This window comes from Corvus hawaiiensis, chromosome 4 (genome assembly GCF_020740725.1).
Source record: "Corvus hawaiiensis isolate bCorHaw1 chromosome 4, bCorHaw1.pri.cur, whole genome shotgun sequence".
In the NCBI taxonomy this organism is placed as follows: Eukaryota; Metazoa; Chordata; class Aves; order Passeriformes; family Corvidae; genus Corvus; species Corvus hawaiiensis.
Window position 1 is genome coordinate 51,257,565 of NC_063216.1, and position 21,509 is coordinate 51,279,073.

Sequence of the window (21,509 nt, forward strand, 5' to 3'; positions counted from 1 at the left end):
TTTTTAAGCACATTGGCATGATAGCATGTCATGGAGTCCTACTAACAGAGCAGATGCTGTTTGGCTCTTCCTTTTTAATCCTAAAGCAGTACCTGAGTTTTTATCTCAGAGAGGCTACAAGCACAGCCTAAACAAAGATGCACCAAGACCTGCCCTGTACTCCTCTGCCCACCGTTGCTGCTGAGGCCCCTGTCAGGCTGGACATGCTTGTCCCCTGGCTCAGCTCTAACTGCTCATTGGCAAACAGCAGGACTCCCAGGGAAGAAATTTAGCAACAAGGAACAAGGCTCATATACTCATCATCCCAGACCCTAATCCGCCCTTAACACTCTTCACCAATGCCAGACTATTGGGAAGTACACAACCATGTTTTCAGATGGCTGTGTGGTCCACTGGCTACCTCTGGCTGTACAGAGAGGCAAACAGAATACAGTGTTTTTGTCCTATGACACTTCTGAGTAACCAGATGTGCACCCGTAAAACAACGAGTAGAACAGAGACCACTATGTGCACCACAGCTATTCTTAATGAAAAACACATTTTATGTGAAGACTTAAGTGTTAGAAAATAACACACTTGAAATATTTTGTTTATCCATCCTGCATTTTATTACAGAAAAAGATTACTAGGCTAAATCAATGAGTTATACATATGCTAGTCTTAAAGGGATTTCACAAAAAAAAAAAAAATGTTCCTTCCAAAATACATCTGAACTTCCATGGGAGTAAAAGTGCTACAAAAAATTAACAGATGGATTTATACCACACTATATCAATAAGGGCAACATTCAGATTTCCTAATTCACTGAAAATTTTTCAAAAATATAACTGAAAAAAACCCCAAAATCAAACATTGGGATAACTTACTGCAATCCATAGACCTTTACATGCAGGAACAAAAGTTGCAAAATGGTATGTACAAAAAGAAACTGCAAAAATATTTAGGTGTAAGAAGTGTAGTGCTACCATTATTGCAGATTCTGGGGAACAAAAAAGACCTTCAAGACAATCTCGAATATTATGGGCTGTGTCTGCATTTAGACATTCAGAAGAAATGAAATAAAGCTATGCCATCCAGTTTCTGGTTCCTGATCGAAAAGGATGGGGAAAAAAGTAAGGTTAAATCTTTTCCAAGTGCTCTGAAACTAGAATGAGAGTTTATAGTCTATATTTAGGGGAGAGAAAAATACCCAGATAACACTACCCTTTTACTTTCCATACTCCAGTGAGGATTTTGGTTGCCAGCTTCAACTTCTGCTGGCATAAAATTTCAGCACAAACTGAAATCTGTTTAAGACCAAATTTTTTTGGTCTGACATAAGAATACACATATTTAAGAAATTACTGTGGTAAATAAATAATTGGATAAAAGAAGAATCAAGCACACATGAAAGAAAGTGCTTGATTCTGGCTAGCAATACTTCAGCTCACTGCCTTACAGGGTCAGCAAGAATGGCAGGTTACACTGTACCTTCTCTCATTTTGAGTGACACAAGTGCTGTTAGCAAGGATCAAACATCAGCTGAATCAGTGAACAATTCAATATTCTTGATATGTACTAGATCATTTCTCTCTTAGTTAGTATTAAACTATGTCCATGTGTATAAATATATTCACACTTTTCACTCAAGGCTAATATGACATGGCTTTTAATTTAATTTGTCAAAGTGCATGAAGCCTACAGAGATGAGGTGAGTCTGGGGTAGTGTCATTCCTGTGCTCATGCCTCCCCAGTTTATTCATGAGAACTCCAATGAGACCTGTCACAGACAGCATCCTTTGAAAATCTGCTGGAATTACTGCATAAGTGAACACTGTCTGGCTGCCTGGCTAATCACATGTGAGCCCTACAGTGTGTGTGGTTTGGTTTTTTTTTTTTAATTCTGCTCTTATTGGTTTTGGTTTTATTAGAAAGGACAAACAGATCCCTATTTGACTGCTGTGTATAAATCCTTTGTTCATTAACACTAAATGTCATCCTAGAAAGAACCACAGTGCCTGTGACTCTCTGATCATTGCTTGCATTTTTATCTGCAAATAAACATAAGCAAATGCTGGGCAAAGCAATAAGGTTTAGAAACAGAACAGAATTCTCATAATAATATTATTAATTTAATAACAAATGATCACAAATTCTTAATAGGACTAGTACTCATTAATTTCTATGTTAGCACTTTAATTAAAATACTTTATTGTATTTATTAATGATGTGCCCATATACTTGCCCAAACAATAATTTCCCTTATGGGAACTTGGTTTTATAACCTAAATTATGAAAAACAGATGGAAAAAAGTAACATAATTTTAAAAATCATCAACCTATAGATATGGTGTTGTACCTTGTTGCTTCAGAAGCTCTCCTGGAGCAAGGTTTTATGCAGTTGGTAATGAGGCTTTCCATACCTCAGAAGAAGCCAAAGTTCTTGGTGGTAAAAGAAGAGCTTACCAAGCAAATAAAGAGTGCAGACATCAGCGAATTCTGTCCACAAATTAGATATGAATGTACTGTATGTTTTCATTCAAAAACCTCAGCTTGGCTACGTTTAAAAATGCCTTCCTTAACTCAGAGAAGACTGAATCACAGACTGGAAATAGTGATAGCAATACTCACGGATGTTCCAAGGGTATCTGTGGTTCACCACTCAGTACTTACCAAGTTTCAAGCAAATACTTTCATCCTATAAGCCCTATATTTATGATTTAATAGTGATGTCAAAAATAGAATTCTATGACCTATTTCTGATAGTCACTGTTTTTTCTGACCATCAACTTTGCCAGTGCACTAAATTGCCAAAAGCCATCAGAATGTGTCCTGCGCAATTAAATATCATTTACAGGAATCGAGTATTTTGATTGAAAGTGCTATCTATCCACTTTTGTTGGGCCCTCAGAGCCAATAAAGGAACTTCTGTTAATGTAAGACTTATAAGCCCTTTGTAATAAAAAAGCTAACTTGGCAGAAGTAGAAGAACCTAGTAAGCAGAGACAGAGTGGTTTTTTTTAATTCAGGTTCTAAAATTAGACATCTGAGCTTCAGCATTGTTTAATACACAGTAGAGGTAAAATGGTAAGAGAATCAATAAGAAGTAATCTGGAAGAGATGGGATTCTTGGTGAGGAGATCAGTTTGTCCAAAGCTAGAAATAATTTTTAAAATCTTTTTCTACTACCTGTACCTAAATCTAAATGAGTTCATGTGAATTGGTTTGATCCTGCCAGTAGATAATTGGGTGTGTGGTTGCTACAACCAGAACAGACAATCCAACAGCTGTTGAGGAAAGTTAATGTAAATGTGATTATAGATGTTTTCCTGATATTGTCACCAGAGATAACACGGGGACACCACCAGTGCAACTCTATTGTCTTAATCCTATTCACCTGAGACCTTGTTTTGTTTTATAAGCCATAGTTACAGATAAATAAAAAACTCAGCAGGGTAATGATGACAGTCATTCCCACTAAAGAATCTTTTCCTTCTGTGAGCTATATTTATATGTAAAGGATATACAGTGTTAATTCTACACTTGAGATGTGGACTGGGAAGTATTTCCAACAAATATATTATTCTTCTCCATTCAGCATACCACTGAGAATTCCTGAGGACACTGTGCTTTGTACCAGCATCCCTGTGGTAATGGGCCTTGTTATTTCATTTACAACAGCAGAAAAAGCCTAGGTACTTGCTCACTTATGCTCATGGCTCACAAGTTTATGGCTGATGACAAACTTCACAATACACTGCAAACTACATTTCTCTGAGCAGTGTTCATACCTGGCTTTCTCAGCTCCTGCTACCTAACTAGGGATGGTACATGAATTTTGGTAGCCTGGTAAGTCTCACAAGCACATAAATGGTATAGTCAACTGCTTTTGCAGAGTATTTTTTAATTCTAGCACAGAAGTTGGCAGATCTTCATCTTCTAAACTAACTACAATTTTTGTGCCATAAGTAGAGTAAGTTTCCTCAAAGGCTTCTGTCAGAGAAAAGTGCTTGTTGGTTTTACCCTCAGCACTGTATCTTCTGCTTTCCTTCCCCTCCTTGCCCTTAACCACTGACTCCATCCATCTCATTCCATGCTCACTAGGTTACTATTAGGCCATTGCCTCTAAATATTACTCCAAACCTAGCCAAAATATGTGACTTTCAGCTCACTCATGTCTAAAGCACTTCCCTAATACATCAAGGCACTGAAAGCAGTGTATGTCTCAATACACTCAAGTATGTCTCAATACTGTCTCAGGTACCTTGAGAGAGTCCTGGAACGCTCTTTCATTAAAAAAACCAGTAAGCAGTTGATTTGGTTGGTCATGCTTCATCAGCTATCACCTGCCACCTTACTACATTCAAAAACTGTACTAAATGAGCTCACTACAACTCTGGCTTTGTTCTAGTCCATAAATAACCTCTTCTTCTTAATCAGTGTGCAACTGAGCTTTCCTATTTTGACCAACCTGATTTCAACAACAAGGTGACCTGTTTAGTGGGTGAGGGAAAGGCTGTGGATGTTGTCTACTGGACTTTAGTAAAGCCTTTGACACCATTTCCCACAACATTATCTTGGAGAAACTGGTTTCCTATGGCTTGGGTGGGTGGACTGTTTGCTGGGTGAAAAACTGGCTGGATGGCCAGAGAGTGGTGGTGAATGGAGTTACATGCAGCTGGCAGCTAGGCACCGGCAGGGGTTCCCCAGGGCTCAGTAACTGGGGCCAGTCCTGTTTAATATTTTCATTGACAATCTGAATGAGGGGATCAAGTGCATCCTCAGTGAGTTTGCAGATGACACCAAGTTGGGCAGTAGTGTTGATCTGCTGGAGGGTAAGAAGGCCCTGCAAAGGGATTTGGACAGGTTGGATCGATGGGCCAAGGCCAATTTTATGAGGGTCAGCAAGGCCAAGTTCCAGGTCCTGCACCTGCGTCACAACAACCTCAAGCAGTGCTACAGGCTGGGGGAAGAGTGGCTGGAAAGCAGCCTGGTGGAAAAGGACCTGGGGGTGCTGGTTGACAGCAGCTGAACATGAGCCAATGTGTGCCCAGGTGGCCAAGAAGATCAATGGCATCCTGGTTTGTATCTGCAAAGTGTGGCCAGCAGGACCAGGGCAGTGATTGTCATTCTGTACTCAGCACTGGTGAGGAGGCACTTTAAGAACTGTGTTCAGTTTTGAGACCCTCACAGCAAGAATGACATTGAGGTGCTGGAGTGAGCCCAGAGAAGGGCAACAAAGGCTGGTGAAGGGTCTGGAGCACAAGCATGATGAGGAGCAGTTGAGGGAACTGGGGGTGTTCAGCCCGGAGAAGAGGCTGAGTGGGGACCTTATTACTCTTTACAACTACCTAAAGTAGTGAGATGGGGGTTGGTCTCTTCTCCCAAATAACAAGGGGAAAATTTGTCCTGGAAAGGGTTGTTGGGCATTGGAACAGGCTATCCTGGGAAGTGGTTGAATCACCAACCCTGGAGGTATTTAGATGTGTAGATGTGGCACTTAGAGACATGGTTTAGAGGTGGAATTCACAGTGCTGGGTTAACAGTTAGACTCAATGTCTTTTCCGTCCTAAACTATTCTATGATTCTATAATTCTTTCTAAACACTTCACCCCAATTCTTCAGTTCTCTTGAACTTTCCATTAATTTCCTGGTCTACAGCAGGAGCTAGACTACACACTCTGCAAGGAGGATTACCAGGGAAAGCAGCGAAGAAAAATAAAAATTAAAATCCCTGTATATTTTCTGCTGCAGAAAACAGTGGAATCATAGAATCATTGAATAGTTTGGGTTCAAAGACAGATTTACACAATAAAATTAAGTGTCTCCAAAGCAATCTACTGAAGCAGGAACATGCAGTAGAATAACTTTGTCTATCCATGCCCAGCCAATGAACTGCAATTTAAAATACTTTACAAAATACTTTACAAAAACCAGGCAGGCATAAATCCCTACTCCTCTAATCTGATTTTTATAGTTCAACTTGTTCTTTGTTGTTTACAAAACCATCAGTTTTGGAGAAGAAACAAACAAAGTGTTTCGGCAAACACTGACTCCAACCTAGAATTCACCTCACCTCTTTCAGAAATCTGTAGTGTGAATTTTGGCATCTGGACTAACCACCTTTAATAGTTAAACAACAAAACAGGCCCTTCCATGTGTGTTGTACTTAAATGAAAAGTACCTGTCTGGCTGTGTATGTTCAGAATATTATGAGTGTCATCCTAGAAGACTGTGAAGCTTTCTGTACTTCAAAGAGAGATAAAGTAAGAGGAATAATATTTGCATAAGGAAAAAGCAAGCTTTTGAGTATTCAGAGAAGTCTACATTACTGCAGGTTAACCACATGATAGCTGCAGGGATACAGAGCTGGTTATGCACAGACACCTCGGATTCAGAAGCTACTTCAAAGCTGAATTGAGCCTGAGCTATAGGTCCTGCAAGTTCTATGCTGAATGTGTCTGCCTTTGTGCCATGTACCTATGAACACTGGGGAGAACACTGCAAAGTCAGAATCCACACCTCAGAGTCAGTGTGGATTCAGCAGGTCTTAATTCCTGCTCTGTGGCAATCATGACACAGAGGTGTGCCAGCATCAGCTTGAAAAATGCCCTCTTCATATGAGGGGGTAACAAGTCAGTTGTCTCTATGACAAAATTCATCACCTGGCCTTACTGTATCTTTCCATCATCACTTACTCTTTCTTTGAATACTTAAAGAAGAAAGCTATTTGCAAGCAGGTCAAGTTCCTGAACACTTGTACAGCAATTCAATTCAACTTATTAAAGATAAAATGGTGAAAAAAACATCAGGGTTTCAGGTTCACTGATATCACTTAAGACAACTAATAAATAATGTAGCAAACAGAAATACTGCTGGTATGGAAAGCATTTTAAAATGTATTTGTGTCATTATGTCACTAAGACAACTACAACTTAAATTTGGACTCTTCCTAAGTCTATATTCAAGTTTTGACCTGAACCAGTTAAATTATGGAATTCCTTTTCCTGACTATCCATACAAATGGACTAGTAGGGCTCAAAAGTACATTAAAAAAAATATTTTTTTTGGTAATGAAATTAATGAAATATTATTATTTGGATACTGTATGTATTTTTTTATATAAATATCTTAAAAGTAATCTTTTCAATCTTTAAAAATACATGACAAAAAGCAGATCTATAAGTAACAAATGAACAGACATTAGTTTTCCAAATTACTTGAAGAGCTGTATCTTTTTGGGACTTGAAAAGATGTGATGATGTATAGTTCCTCAATCAAACAATCAGAGGAACAACCACACATAAAGTTAAAAGTAATCAATTTAATAGTAAGATTCTGAAGATTCCATTTGAGTCTTTGGAAGTTAACCAATTCTTTTATTTTTTTTCTTTTTTTCCATTTTACATACTGTTGTCACAGGAAATGAAAACAGAACTGACAAATGTCCTTTTGAGAAATTAATTTTAGTACTAATGTAATGCAAATTAGCTTTGCCTTCAGCAATGACAGAGATACCAAAGCTTGCATTTAAAGAAAGAAGAATTATGCAGGTGTTTACATGAATTTAATTAGCATTTCATTATGTCTATATGACAATAATAATAGTATTATTTTGAGAACTGAAATACTGTGGCTCTATCAAGTTTCAGCAACTTGATCTGCATAGTCACATAAATTAATAGTGATATTATCTGAGGGACAGATGGGGATCCTTCATCAACAGGAAATTATAGCACAGAGCACATGCTTCATATATCCAGTAATCTTAATATTCACAGTGGAATATCTTTTTCTTTTGTGTTTGTGTAGGGCTGGGTAGCAGGACGTTTCAAGCCCAGCAGTTCGGGCTGCTGCTGTCAAATGTAAACCAGCTCACCCTTTACATCCAAGAAATCCTGAGCAAACCTGCCACCCAGTGACTTCAGCTCAGAACTGCCAGGGAGAGGGAAACTGGCAGGAGAAAATCCCTTTCCTTGCCCTTAATGCAATAATACAATAACAAAGGAATAGAACAGAAATACAGAAAGTGCATATTCCTCTTAATTATATCCTACATAAACCTTTGCATTGGATTTGCTGAATTTGTTAAAAAATCTGTATTTGTTATTATTTACGCACTGAACCACCTAATACCTACAAATGAAGACTTCAAATGCAATCCTACTGTCCCCTCTGTCCTGGATAAAGACCAAGCTGCCTGTGGAAGAGTAACAAAGATTATTTGCACTTGCTTTGCATTTGTAAGCCCAGAATTAAGGTTTAGGAATGCAAAACAAGAAGATGCCTCTGCTAAAATAATTTCTACCAGTACTGACAGATCAAATGCAAAAGGAACACAACAAACCAAGAAAGATTCTTCAGGAAGAAGGATATCCTTCAGGGGTTATACACGGACAAGCAAATTAAATTATATTTAGATCTGAACTATTTAGTTTTAAAAGTCTAAGTGAATTAGGAGTTCTTCAGCTTCTTCTGAATCCTGTGGAGTATCCATCCGTACAATCTATTGAAAAAGGAAGTATTACAGCACAAGATTCAACACCCACATGAAGAGAAGCACCTCTTTCTCTCCCTCTGAAGACCACAGAAATTTTTTAGGGACCAAGGTAGCCTAGGAAAGTTAGGGTAATTTGGTTTTGAAATTAAGCATTTCAATAAAAGGTCTAAAATATTGTGGAGATAATCAGAATTTGAGATCAGGAGTCCAGGACCACTGGCTATCTGGAAGGTGAAACAGGTGGTTGGGAACTAAATAGTGTCAATCTTCTAAGAGAATTACACATTTTCTGAAGGCCTTATTTGGTTCCATATTTGCCAACTTGAAGTGCTTTGTAGAAAATGCTCTAAAATCAGGATTAAATTTCAGAATTAATTTATCCTAAAAGAAAAAAAATCTGATTTCCTTCTATTTTCATTGTTTAGAGGAAACCTCAAAAGTATATATCAATTATAAAAAAAAATTTTTGTTCAGCATATTCAACAGATGACCCACAGATGGAGGAAGTTCAGGTTCCCTTCTCTTGCATTACAAACTCTTCTGATAAAGCCATTTTTACCTTCCTCCACACCTAAATAACAGATTCATCAACACTTTCAGTCTGTTTTCCTGTTTTATGGAACAAATTTCCTTGTGTGACATCTGTTAGGTAGCTAAAAGCAATCAACTAAATAAAATCTGACACAGAGTGATTTTATTTGCTCTTTTACAAGGAGTAAGTTTAGTGGAGCTTTACTCTTTAAGCTCTTATTTTGACTGATGCTCAGACTCATTCCAATCTTTATCGAAGGACAAACTAATGCAATTAGGAGGCAATTAAAGCTTTTTCAAGGCATTCCTATGCATTGATTACTACCAGAGTGTAAATATAAACTTATCAAAAGTGTGACTTAACAGTCACCTGCAGGAAATGTTTTGAAAGATGCCAGTGTACTGGAGAAGAACTACGTATTTTTTAATTCCTGAGGCAACACAAAATACACTGCAGACTACTTACTACCCTGCTACTGAGAGTGGACATACACTTTCAGGAGATTTATTGCAGAAAGGGGTGTATGTCTTTGGGTTTCAATGTTTATGAGCTGATCTTAGCATACTTCCACTGGCTTGTTGGACAAGGACATGTTCTCTCACGGAAAGAGAGCAGTGTGTCTTCTTAACTATGTCTTACAACTCAGCAAATGAGCAGGTCGAGGCAACTCTTGAATCTTCAAAGGGCTGGTTTGTTCCAAATCAGACTAAAATAGTTACACTTTAAACATCTTTTCACATGGAGATAAACAGATACTGAAAGCAAAAAAAGTAATCTCTTGGTCCGTGGAAAATCAGATAATACTGCCAGCCTAGGAGAAGGACTTTTCAGGAGGTACTGGTACATCATTTTGAACACAGAGCTGAAAATAAACACGGTCCCTGGTGTTCCCAGACACTACACCTACCATTAGCAACCTTTTCTCTCCATAGCCACAGTTTCTCTTGGGAGCACATAAAAACCCTCCCAGGGATTTAAATTTGAGGATTTTCATGTAATTTAAACCCAGAATAACAGAATAAATATTTACACAAGTAGGCAACCACTTGGAGGTTGCCGAATATTAGGCAAATCAGCATGTGATTAGACATAACAAGAAAGGATTTCTAATAGAGACATTAATTTTGAATAAAACTGATAGAAGACTCTAAAAACATAACCATACTTGCAAATACCAAAGAGCTACGGGTTTTTTATATGCTAAAATGAGTGTCTTTGTATTAACTTGTTTAGCCTTCACATAAACTGTTCTTCCTCAGTGTTTACAGACTGTTTGACTCCTACCCACCATCTGGCCAAGTTTTGTGCCAAATTCCAGAAATGTTGATGAGAAAAACATGGGTAAGTAAAAGTAAATGCATATGCACACTTTTTGGAGGTAATTTGCACCCTGTTTACAATCAGGCTACCTACTTAACAGCTATTTTCACTAATAATCAGAGTGGGATTTATCCGAGGTACCAAAATACTTACATCAATTTAGATACCTGATTTCAGGTATCTGCCTGCAAGTGCCTATGTGTCTGGAAGGTGTCTGAATTGTAATTCTATTTTATGTTCTTGGCCTACTGGACCCAAACCAACACAGAAAAGACAACTATTCACAACAAAGAAAACTAGGCTTTCATGTATTAAAGAATGATCTATAGTATCTTACCATAACATTCCTTTCATAATGTTCATGTTCTTTCTCAAAATCTATTACAAAGCCATTTAGAGACCAAATAAATGTCAGGTCTAATGTGGGATCATGGGATGCAATGCATTGCATGGTAGCATTCTCTCCAACGGTGACATCAACATTCAACGGAGCTAAAGTAATCCTTGTAGCTTCTGTGAAGTTAATGGCAAACATGGAAAACTCCAATAAATAAATGTTTATTCAAATACAAACTCGGCTTCATAACTATTTGATCATACATTAAACCACTCTCTCAAACTCTAGTTTACATGTTATTCATACAACTACATTTCAAAGGACCAAACTGAAAGGAACAAAGAAAACATTTTACAACTGAAATTCCTGACTTCTGTTTAGCTGTTTAAATCTCTGAATCACAAGTATTTTTATTCATTGACTGTATCTCAAGTAGAAAGAAGACACATGATGAATCTTACATGACTTGTGCTGCGTTTCTTGTTTCAATTATAATATTTCCTATGTTTTAAAACTTGTCTCTTTAATGAATGAAAAGTTCTACTTGGTTAGGCTGAGTCCGATTTCCATTACAGCATTGTAGGGATTGAGATCTTAATTTATCTACTGATATAATAGATGCATAACAAATTGTGCAAATAGCTACATGTGAAAAAGAAGAGAAAACAATACAAGGAAAGGAAGAAAGCTGTACATACCCCAGCAATGTCTCTTATTATTACAGGAACAAAAAAGAAAGCAGACATCTCATGACACTTGCTTGAGCTCTTGACACATACATCAAACTCATGGCAAATTAGCAACTGTTCTGGAAGGGGCTCACTGGATCAGTGAGACTTGTTCCTTTTCTTACAATTATTATCATAAAACAAAAAGTAACAGAATATCTTCCTTATGCCATGACGTAATATCTGTCCCACCAATATGAGAGTGGTAGTAGGGTATCAAAAGTGGGAAGACAACAGCCATAAGAAAAGTTATTGCCACTAGTTAAAACCTAGGCTTGAGCTTGCTCCAAGGAGCACACTCCATTCCATCACACACAGAAAAAGAAAATAACCTCAGTAAGCCCAGTATTTTGTCAATCTGCCTCAGAAAGAAACCTTTTCCCAGATCCTACTTTAGTAATCTAAAACCTGCTTAATACTGAGACTACAAGGATGGCACAACTACTGCCTTTTGCAATATGGAGCATCTCACAGTGTATTGGAGCAGCCTGTTAACATCTGGTCTCCAGGGCCTTACATATGGACTCATGCATAGGATACTTGCTCCATTCCAGTGTGGTGGTGCTGGTATGCTCAGTACCAATACCTGTCTAAAAAGTTGCTGAAAGAGTGGACCAGTGGCAGGGAACGAAAGCAATTGGGAAAAACCATCAGAGTTTGCAGCGTCTGTCAGCTTCAGATTTAACTTTTTAATTTCCTATAGTCATGTGCAATGTCTGAGACGTTTTATGGGCCACACAATGTGCTTGGGAATGCCACTTTCAATGCATTCTTCATCAACCTTCAGCATTGCCCACAACGTGAAAATGATTTTGAAATAAGTCAACTGACCTTTCTGTTTCTGCTGTGATGTCTTATACTCTTGGTGTTCATTTTTAGATGAATCAGAGCAGAATTTTACAAAATTTAAAATTTCTTTATACTAGTTTATAAGGTTTACAAACATATTGGTTTTTGTTTCACTGTGCGAATTTGGTATGCAAATATTCTTCTTGATTTTAGAAGAATGCTAGAACAATTAAGGAGCTGGATATATTTATTTACATAAACTTTCAAAATTAAATGCCTGAGGGTAATATTAAGATATACGAAACAGCAGAAGATAATAAAAAGTAACTGCAAGGATCAAAATACAGTTTTACATTTCATTTGGTACAATAAATTTGGAATGTATCAGCCAGAAAATTGCTTTCATATGATGCTACAGACTAACTCTTCCATTAGCACAACAATATTGTGGCATTGAGCTGTCACATCCAGCATGATTTCTGGAACAGAGATTAAACATGTATTTGACAAATGACTCTTCTACTATCACTGGTACTTGATAAGACATAGCTGTTACAGAATGCTATCCTTCCTGTCTGTAGTCTACAGTTATTTAATTATTTGAAATCAGATTTAAAATACACAACTAAGCGTATCAGTACTCAAGCAGTAAATACAAATACTGATAAAGGAAAATAATTTAAAAATGCAATCATATGGATATACACCCTTATCCCACAAATTTAATGCATATTTCTTTAACAGCAATTCTCTCTTAAACATGTTTATACCACCAGCATCACCACCACAACACCACCACACCAAAACCCCCCAAAAACAAATGACAAAACCAAACCAAACCAAACCAAACCAAAGCCCGTACAAAGCAAAACACCACAACACTAAGGAAGGTCAGCAGGAGTCCCATTTCTCTGAGTCATGGCCCCAGAATCACACCTTAGCATGAGTGCTGAGCTATCAAATAGGGCCAATGCATTGAAGTATGTCAGTTTAATGTATTTTATTTAATAATCTCTTATGGAAAAATCAACCCTGAAAATTGAGATACAGTGTTAGAACTGGTGCAAACATACCCAGTTTCAGCTGAGCAATATGCTTTAAAAGCATCAATTCATTTATAATGAGCAATTAAATTAGAAAGATGTAGAACAGCTTGAAAAAGCACTGCAATGCTGGAACAAAATTAGTGTTTTTGAATTAAGGGATTCTACCCAAAACAAATGAATGCAATTCTGAGGCTTACCTGTCATTTCTAGAACACCAGTGCTATTGGCTTTTCCTCGGTTATTTTCTGCAAAACATGTGTAGCGACCTTCATCCAGCTTTGTGACATTGATAATTTCCAGGCTCCCATCATCCCAGATACGTATGCTATGGAAAGTGCAAAAATACATCAAGAGAAATGAGATTTTACATTAGAAAGCAATGCTTCCTGTAGAACTGTAGTAAGTGAAAGAACAAACCACAAACATCATTTCAAAGCTCATATCTAACTACTGGATTTATAAACATTCCTTCAGTAAAAAATATTTAAAGAGACTGTGGCATGATCAGATGCCTCAGGTTGCTGGAGCAAGAGAATGTACTTCTATTCACTTGTTCTCATTCAAATGATTTTCTTAGTCTTTTAATAGTACAATTGAATTTTTAAACCAGACTACGTAAAGCTGGATACCCTGCTAACTCTTTGAATCTGTACTGCCAGCAATATTTTGGCATATTATTTTCCTGAAGTTACACATTTTCCTGTCCCTGAGGTCTACAAAATGGAGAACTATCCTATGGGATAGACAGATACATAAGGCTACATTTCTAAGGCTCAAAGCGTTCACTAACAGTACTAACCGGCTCCCATTTACAAGTAATTCTGTTCCTTTGCTCCAGGAGAATTTTGGCTTAGGAGCAGCTTTAGGCTTGCATTCAATGATTACACGCCCCCCTTTAGCAGCTAGGATTTTCTTCTTCATAGGGTTCAGTTCAAAAGTAGGAGGTGAAGCTGAAAGCAAAAATTAACATACATACTGCTGTTAGTGATTTTACTGCAAAATAGAACTTGTTTGCAACAACAAGAACAGAACTCTTGAATTGTTTACAAATGTTCATTTTCAGGCCAGTAAGAAAAATATTAACAATACAGATGATGTACTGGGAAGCACATGGTAATCTAAAAAACCAGGAAAAATCATTACATAGTTCTGTGCTGTGTTACACCAGAGGTTTCTTTCTATTGATTTCTGAACTTTCATCTGAGTTTAATCTAACAAGATCAAAGTCCACTGAAAGTTCCTCCCTTTCAAAAGGCCTTTTGATCAGTCCTAATAAAATTCAGATTCCTGGAGGTAAATTTCTTTCGCAAGTTGCTCACTCAATCATACTTCCAAAGAATAGTTGGGTTTACTTTTCAGTGGTTTTAACCCTCTCTAGAAACTAAAATTGTGCCCTTCTTATTCTTTGTGATTTTCTGTTTGGCCACCTGGCTTTAGGTGCACTCTCAGATGTACAAGAGTACTAAGACATGACTGTCTTAAGCACCACACTTATGTCTCTGAGGTCAGATCTTTGCTTACTAATCTTCTCTTTATTTTAAACCAAATAAAAGAAAAAAAGCTTTTAATTATTTTGCATCTTGGCATACCACCGTTAATCATGCCAGCGTGTGCACAGCCTGAGGAAATAAGGCTATTATTTAATTACAGAAGTACAGAGCAAAACTCTGACCAATATCCACATCTTTGAAAATGCACACAGAGAAAGTGCTCATTTTGTTTAAACCAAGCTGGTAGGGAGTATATAGTAATGGAAGAACAGTGTAGAATGAAGCATTGTTGTGCAATGGGTTGGGAAAAACAAGAATAGTTTAGTTCTTGGGAAAGTCTGAAGGCAAATGTGAGATGGAAAGAATAGTAACTACTGCAGGGAAATCTAGGAAAATATGTCATACAGCCAGCGTGTCTGCTCTAATGAAATCAGTAAAAACATCAGAAATTGTTTTAAGGCTGGGAACTCTAGATCTGAGAGTCAAACTTTCAACAGGATGCTTCCTAGGAAAACACAATGGATTCATTACTACATCCAGCCATCAAATGGCACAGCTACGTTGCATACAAACATGGTGACTTGGGTGTAATGGGTTGTAGAAAGCAAAAGCAAAGGGGACAGCAAAGATGAAGAGCTTCAAAGGCCAAGTAAGTGACAACATGGTTTCTTAAAAAGCAAATTTTTCCTCACAGAGGAGTGATCATAGGTGAGCAAAAATGAAAATGCTTCTTAACCAGTTTTGCAAGCTTGAAAGTATAGGCTGCAACTCCATGTGCTTCATATAACTTCTGCACTATCAGTTCCTCTGAGAGGGAACAGCAGGAAACAAACATCATAAATAAGAATGGAAAAAATGCCCCACAAGTTGGTAACTTTATTCCTCAAGTTGTTGTCAAAAACCAGCTAGAGAACTCAAATAAACCCCATCTCACCTAGACTGAGTGAGAGTTCTTAGCTTCATCCTCACAGGAATGTGTTACCAAACAGTATTTGCAAATGTAACTGCTATCTTATTCAACCCCGAGACAGTAAATAGAGAAGTAATCCCACTGACCCACAATCTTCAGTTCAGCATTTGCATAAATAATTCCATGCATGTTTTCTGCTATACACTGGTACATGCCGGCATCGTCAAAGGTCAGACTTTGCATTCTTAGTTCACCCTTCCGGAACTAAAACACAGAATCAATAAAACAACAAGATATTAATATAAACTACGTAAGTTGAAGAATTCACACACATCCACATTCTTTTTTTTTCTTTTCCTTTTTTGGTGACATTGGGTTCATCTTTTTTTAAAGAAAGATTCAGTGTCATTCAGTACTTAAGTTTCTGGAAAAGTCCTAGCTGAGTGTCAGTAGACAAATTTACTCTCCAGTCCGGCGTTATCATATCAATGCAAACACTACTGAATCAGAAATAAGAAACAAGGAATTAAATTAATTTTATGCACATAACCTTTGTTATGCCATGCTCACTGGTCAGTACTTTCTGTTGTTACATCATTTTACAATAGAAAAAAGTCAAAGCAAGTCCCAGTGAGGTAGGAGTTTTTCAGAAGATTCCTCTGGGAGATGGTAGAAACTATTTTCTAACACTTTGTTTTAATGTAAAAAAGAAAAAGCAGTCAATCAAAATAAGGTACTTAAGGTGGGGTATTTGGTAAATTACAAATAGATGTCAATCAGTTTTTGAAAGATCATGTTAATATATTCTGTTTTCTTGTGAAAATCAAGCTGAAATCTTTAACCCTTGTATCTAAGTACATTGGAGTGCATGGAGCAGTAGAAGATTAAGACAATACTACTTAGCTGAAAAGAGAACAGATTAAAGGAAATGTATTTTCTGATTTGTTTTATGTGAAAATGTTTTAATCAGGTTTTCTAAAAGGCATCTTTGTTGTGTGCTAAATGAAATGCCTAATTGCAAGTTATCTGTTTTAAAAACAAATTATATTTTCAAGGCAATTAACATATTTTTGCTATCTTCCATTTGGAAATCATTTTATATCACAGTAACACACCGTAAAATCTTCTGGTGTACTACTGGAGACTTAAACACGGCGTTCTGCATCCCAGTGCGCCGATTTTTTCAGTGAAAGCCAAGTTCAGTGGGGACCAGCAAGCAACTCACTTGTTAAATTATTTGTTTGCAATAACTGCCAAATCTAGACAAAAACATTGTTTTTCCTGGTTTAAGCCACCTCCAAAGAGCAGATAGTGATATCCCTGTTCTCCCTCCAACATCACACATTTTTCTTAAGATATACAGTCAAAAAACAAGCCGCCTCATTGTCTTTTTTTATTTGCTTGCCAAGATCAGAGTCATCAGAGCTCAACAGATGCAGACCTGCATTGTGCCCTCATATTCTCTTGTTTTTTTAATGGCTTTTCATATAGTATAAGCAACAGAATTTAAATACACTTTTGAAATGCCTGAACAGATTTTTCCCTGAGCAGCTGTGGACGTCTCATCCCTGTAATTGTTCAAGAGCAGGCTGGATGGAGTTCTGAGCAACCTGGCCTAGTGAAATGTGCCCCTGCCCATGGCTAGGGGCTTGGAACTAAATGATCTTTAAAGCACCTTCCAACACAAACCATTCTGTGTCTCCATGATTCTAGGACACAAAATCTACTTCGTTTAAACCAAATATGCAGTGTAACAGAATTAAATTATCAAACATTACTTCTTTAAACTTCTTTTAAGCATCACCCAAACATTTGCAACACTCCGTGTCTAGAAAAAATGTGAAAAAAATACAGGATATAGAAACACTACTGATAATTTTAAAAATACTTTTTCTTGTCATATCTCCACTGACTCTATTTTGTCTTATATTTTTAATGACACATTCATGTTTAATGTGGTAAAAGGATTAATTTTAAAGAGAAGCTGATAGACTTTTTTTTATCCAGAGTGAAAAGCATTAACAGGCCTGGAGAAAAAGGGATATCCATCTCCTAAACATGGTCAAAAGTTAAGTTTATAATTCAAAGCTGAATACTAAATAGCCTGAAGAAATAAGAGAAGATTGAGATGAAACTTTTAAAATTAGATTTTAATGCCTCATACAAGTGGAATCAGCAAATATTTGGATCATTATAATTAATTTTCCTTTAACCTTTAATAATGCATGCTTCAAAAAATTGTTTCCACGAGCTAACCAATCAAGCCTGTGTTACCTACAGCAGTACACTCACCGAGGCACCATTCTTCAGCCACCTAATTGTTGGAATAGGCTTGCCCGTAGCTACACAAGGCCAGTACAGGTCACTGCCTATATCCCTTTCTGTGTCATTGATATGTTCAACCCACTCAGGAGCAGCTGCAGAATAAAATACATGATGCATTGTAAATATAGCACATACATATTTAATTGGAATTATGTTGTATTAATTTCACTGCTTTTCCCATGATACTTAAAACAGGCAACACAAAGTAATGGTGATAACTCAGCAATGTGCCAGCACAAAAAAGAAAGTTTTTGTCTTACAAGATAGATTCAAAATAGCTTCAAACTATTTTTTATGAGAAGAAAATTTGGAATTGAAATAATGGCTCCTGAATGACCAAAGACATAAGATATTACCACCTATATTGATCTGATCTGTAGATTATTCAGTGTGGAAATTACTCAGTAGGACCATAAAAATGATAGCTAAATGACATGAAATTGTGCAAAACTGTGTATGTACTGAAAGGATCTCCAAGAAATTATTCTCTTGGTCCAGACAGGATATGTAAGAAATTAATATTGAAAACGGTCCAGCAGTTTTGCTTTTGCTAAACAAACAAACCAATTTACTTATTACGAGCAGTAATAACCTTCCCACACTAATTCTGAGTTTGATGTACTGAAGTTCTAGCACTTAACTGAAGATCTTATGTGTGACCTTTTCATGGCATAGTTTTGTGGCATAAGCCTCAGACAAGAAGTCAACTTACTTGGGAAGATTTCAGTACGAGCAGTAAGATACAATTTTTGGTTACCTAATTTAACCAAATGCATAAAGGGAAGTGACAGAGGGCAGAGGAATAAAGAACTGTTCATAGCTAATAAGAGAGAGAGCTATGACAGAACACACAAACAAAATGAGAAAACAAGAAATCATAACAAACCTAATGGTATCTTTTTCCTCCCAGAAGTTCTTTTACTTCAAGCACTATAAATTGATTTAATTTACACTATGCTCAAGTATATTAACACATAACTGTCAAGGTGTATATACCAGCTATCATAACCAGACAAATTGAGTAGTCATTCAATTAATACATAAATATCATGCCTGGCATTTAATGCAAGAATTTTGATTCTGCTCTATTAACTTGAACAGCAGTGTGTGAGGATGATAATACGAATCACCACTGATATCAAGTGTGAAAACACAGACATTTCCAACATAAGTAAAAGCAACACAGATCACCAGCAATAAAATTGTTCTTCCTACCTTGTACATAAACTCTTGCTTGATGTTTATCCTTTCCTTTATAGTTTTCAGCTTCACACTCATAAAGTCCTTCATCTTCATACTGAATATTGAAGATCTTAAGAACTGCACCAGACATGCTTATCTCAGCAGAGGCTGGCAAGGGTTCAAGGTATTTACTCCATCTGAGTTCAGGAACCGGACTTGAAAAGGTACAGTAAAGTAAAAATCAGTGTGTTCAAGAACTGGCTGTTAAATTGCATACTACAAAAAGAGCATTTGAAAATGAAACATGTATTTTCATTCCCTGGAAAATGAAAGCAAACCGTGCTGTACAATAACTTTAAAACACACTTACTTTCCAAGAGCGAAACACTCCAGTGTCACGTTTTGCCCCAGGAGAGCGTATGTGTCCTTGAACTTCACCTTGATATCAGCAGGATATACTTTTGCTCCTAATATGAAAAAAAAGATTCTAAGAAAAGGCATATGAGAAAGTTATACAGCTATTAAAATTTCCACAGTTCGATAAAACTTTTCTTAAAATTCCAGACAAAATTTTTCTTTACACTGTATAAATAGCCTGTCAATTCATAAGATCTGACTAAGCACTGAACTTTTACTAGAAGGCACCATCTTTTTACTCAGAAACTAGTTATCTTTCTCTGGATGACAAATCCTAACTTTTTTACAGAATTTCTAATTGCTTTTGAAGCATGATGTGTGTGGGTAGGCAAAAACCTGAGTCTCTATTTTCCACAATTTTTTTACTGGATAGAATATTTTGAATTATTTTGAATTTAAGCTCAATTTTATCTCAGTAAGGGTATGAAGGAGCTAGAGCAAGCACATCTACAGTTTAATGAGAGCACAGGGATGTAAAAGTAATCAAATCTCCTTACTAGCAATCCCTGTAGGAATCCTCTTGCAATTCTAGATGAAGATGGCAGTGTGAATACTGGCCATGGAATATTTGGTCAAAGATCAGTAATTTGGAATTATTCAAATTCAATCAGTAATACGGAAAATTTTACAGATAAAAGGGTCGCTAAAAAATTCATCATCAGTTTATGAGAACCTAGTGACTGACAGTCTGAAGTGGCAAAAGGGAACTTGGTTCCTATTTGGAAAACATGCAGTTCTCCTGAAGAAACAGTGACAAATAATCCAGTAACACAAAGCTACAAAGGTGTTTTAGGAGATTGACCATGAGACACAAAGCTTTTAGGCCACTGTTGGATAGGAAGTTTCATAAGGGGAAAAGGATTTTCCTCTTTCATGGGGGATTTTCTGGGGGGAAAAAAGTAAATCCTGAAGCTGTTCATCAACATTTACATGAAGTTTCTGCTTTACAGTCATACTCCTTTGAACCAGTGCCAAGACTAAAAAAGTTATTGAAAATTTTGGAATGAGATCAGGGGCTTATCATATAAAAGAGATGGGGATTCTGGAGATAAGAACTCTGTTCTCAATGATTTGAAAGGAAATTTGTGAATGAATCTATGGAGATTTCCTTCATGAAGTTTTCAATGTGGATCAAAATGATTTGGACCTCTGGAACACCAAGTAACATTGTGCAGTAGCCATTATAACTTGCCATATAATTCTCCTTACAGAAATGAAAGTAGTTATGAATTAGCACAAAATTATAATACAAACAGTTAAAATACTGCATGTGCATAGTATTGCCAATAAATACTTACGATCAGATTGCGGAATAAGTGGAATAAATTTACTGAATACACTCTTCGTTATTGAAGGGCTGGACACAAAACACGAGTAATTGCCCTTATCTGATGCTTCCACATTTGCTATGTAGAGATTGCCATTCGTCTGGGACACAAACCGTCGTTTGTCCAAAGCAATGAACACTGGGAACTCATTTAGAAGCCAGCGATAACTGAGGTCATCTACAGGAAAATATTGTAGTCAATATTAAAACCCAACACTATCAGCTATTTAAACCACAGAATATTGTCTGCATATAAATCACTTGACTCTGATTTCTAGGTTACAGATCTTTTTTTCAGAGAGGCAGCTATGTGAGAGAGATTTATACATCTCAGCAGCCAGCTCATTCCTGTCTACACTGAACATTGGGGCACTACTGCCGTGAGTGCAGGTTACTGGGGACCTGGCTACAGTGCGCACACCTTGCCCTGGGCACAACCATCCCACAGGAACTGCAGTGGGATGGGATCAGAGAGGCAGCTGGGTCTTGACCTTATGCAATCGAGAAGCTGGGAAGTCCTCACCAGTCTTGTGATTTAGACAAAACCTTAGAATATTTTAACTAGTAATACATCTCTGCTCTACAGTTCCTTGCAATGCTTAAACTGAGCATGAAAACTAAATCATT

The 21,509-nt window shown here is 37.0% G+C and overlaps 1 protein-coding gene across 1 annotated transcript in view; it reads right to left on the reverse strand.

Annotated features, from left to right (window-relative positions):
• The window catches only part of CNTN1 (contactin 1), a 228,126-nt gene that overhangs the window by 39,207 nt on the left and 167,410 nt on the right, over positions 1-21,509 (reverse strand). The window contains exons 7-14 of the mRNA XM_048300378.1: positions 20,854-21,060; positions 19,509-19,605; positions 19,172-19,353; positions 17,924-18,048; positions 15,778-15,895; positions 14,031-14,181; positions 13,429-13,556; positions 10,669-10,844 (exon numbers count right to left, since the gene is read on the reverse strand). Of these exons, the coding sequence (XP_048156335.1) occupies positions 10,669-10,844; positions 13,429-13,556; positions 14,031-14,181; positions 15,778-15,895; positions 17,924-18,048; positions 19,172-19,353; positions 19,509-19,605; positions 20,854-21,060 (1,184 nt within the window). The remainder of the gene's footprint in view (positions 1-10,668; positions 10,845-13,428; positions 13,557-14,030; positions 14,182-15,777; positions 15,896-17,923; positions 18,049-19,171; positions 19,354-19,508; positions 19,606-20,853; positions 21,061-21,509) is intronic.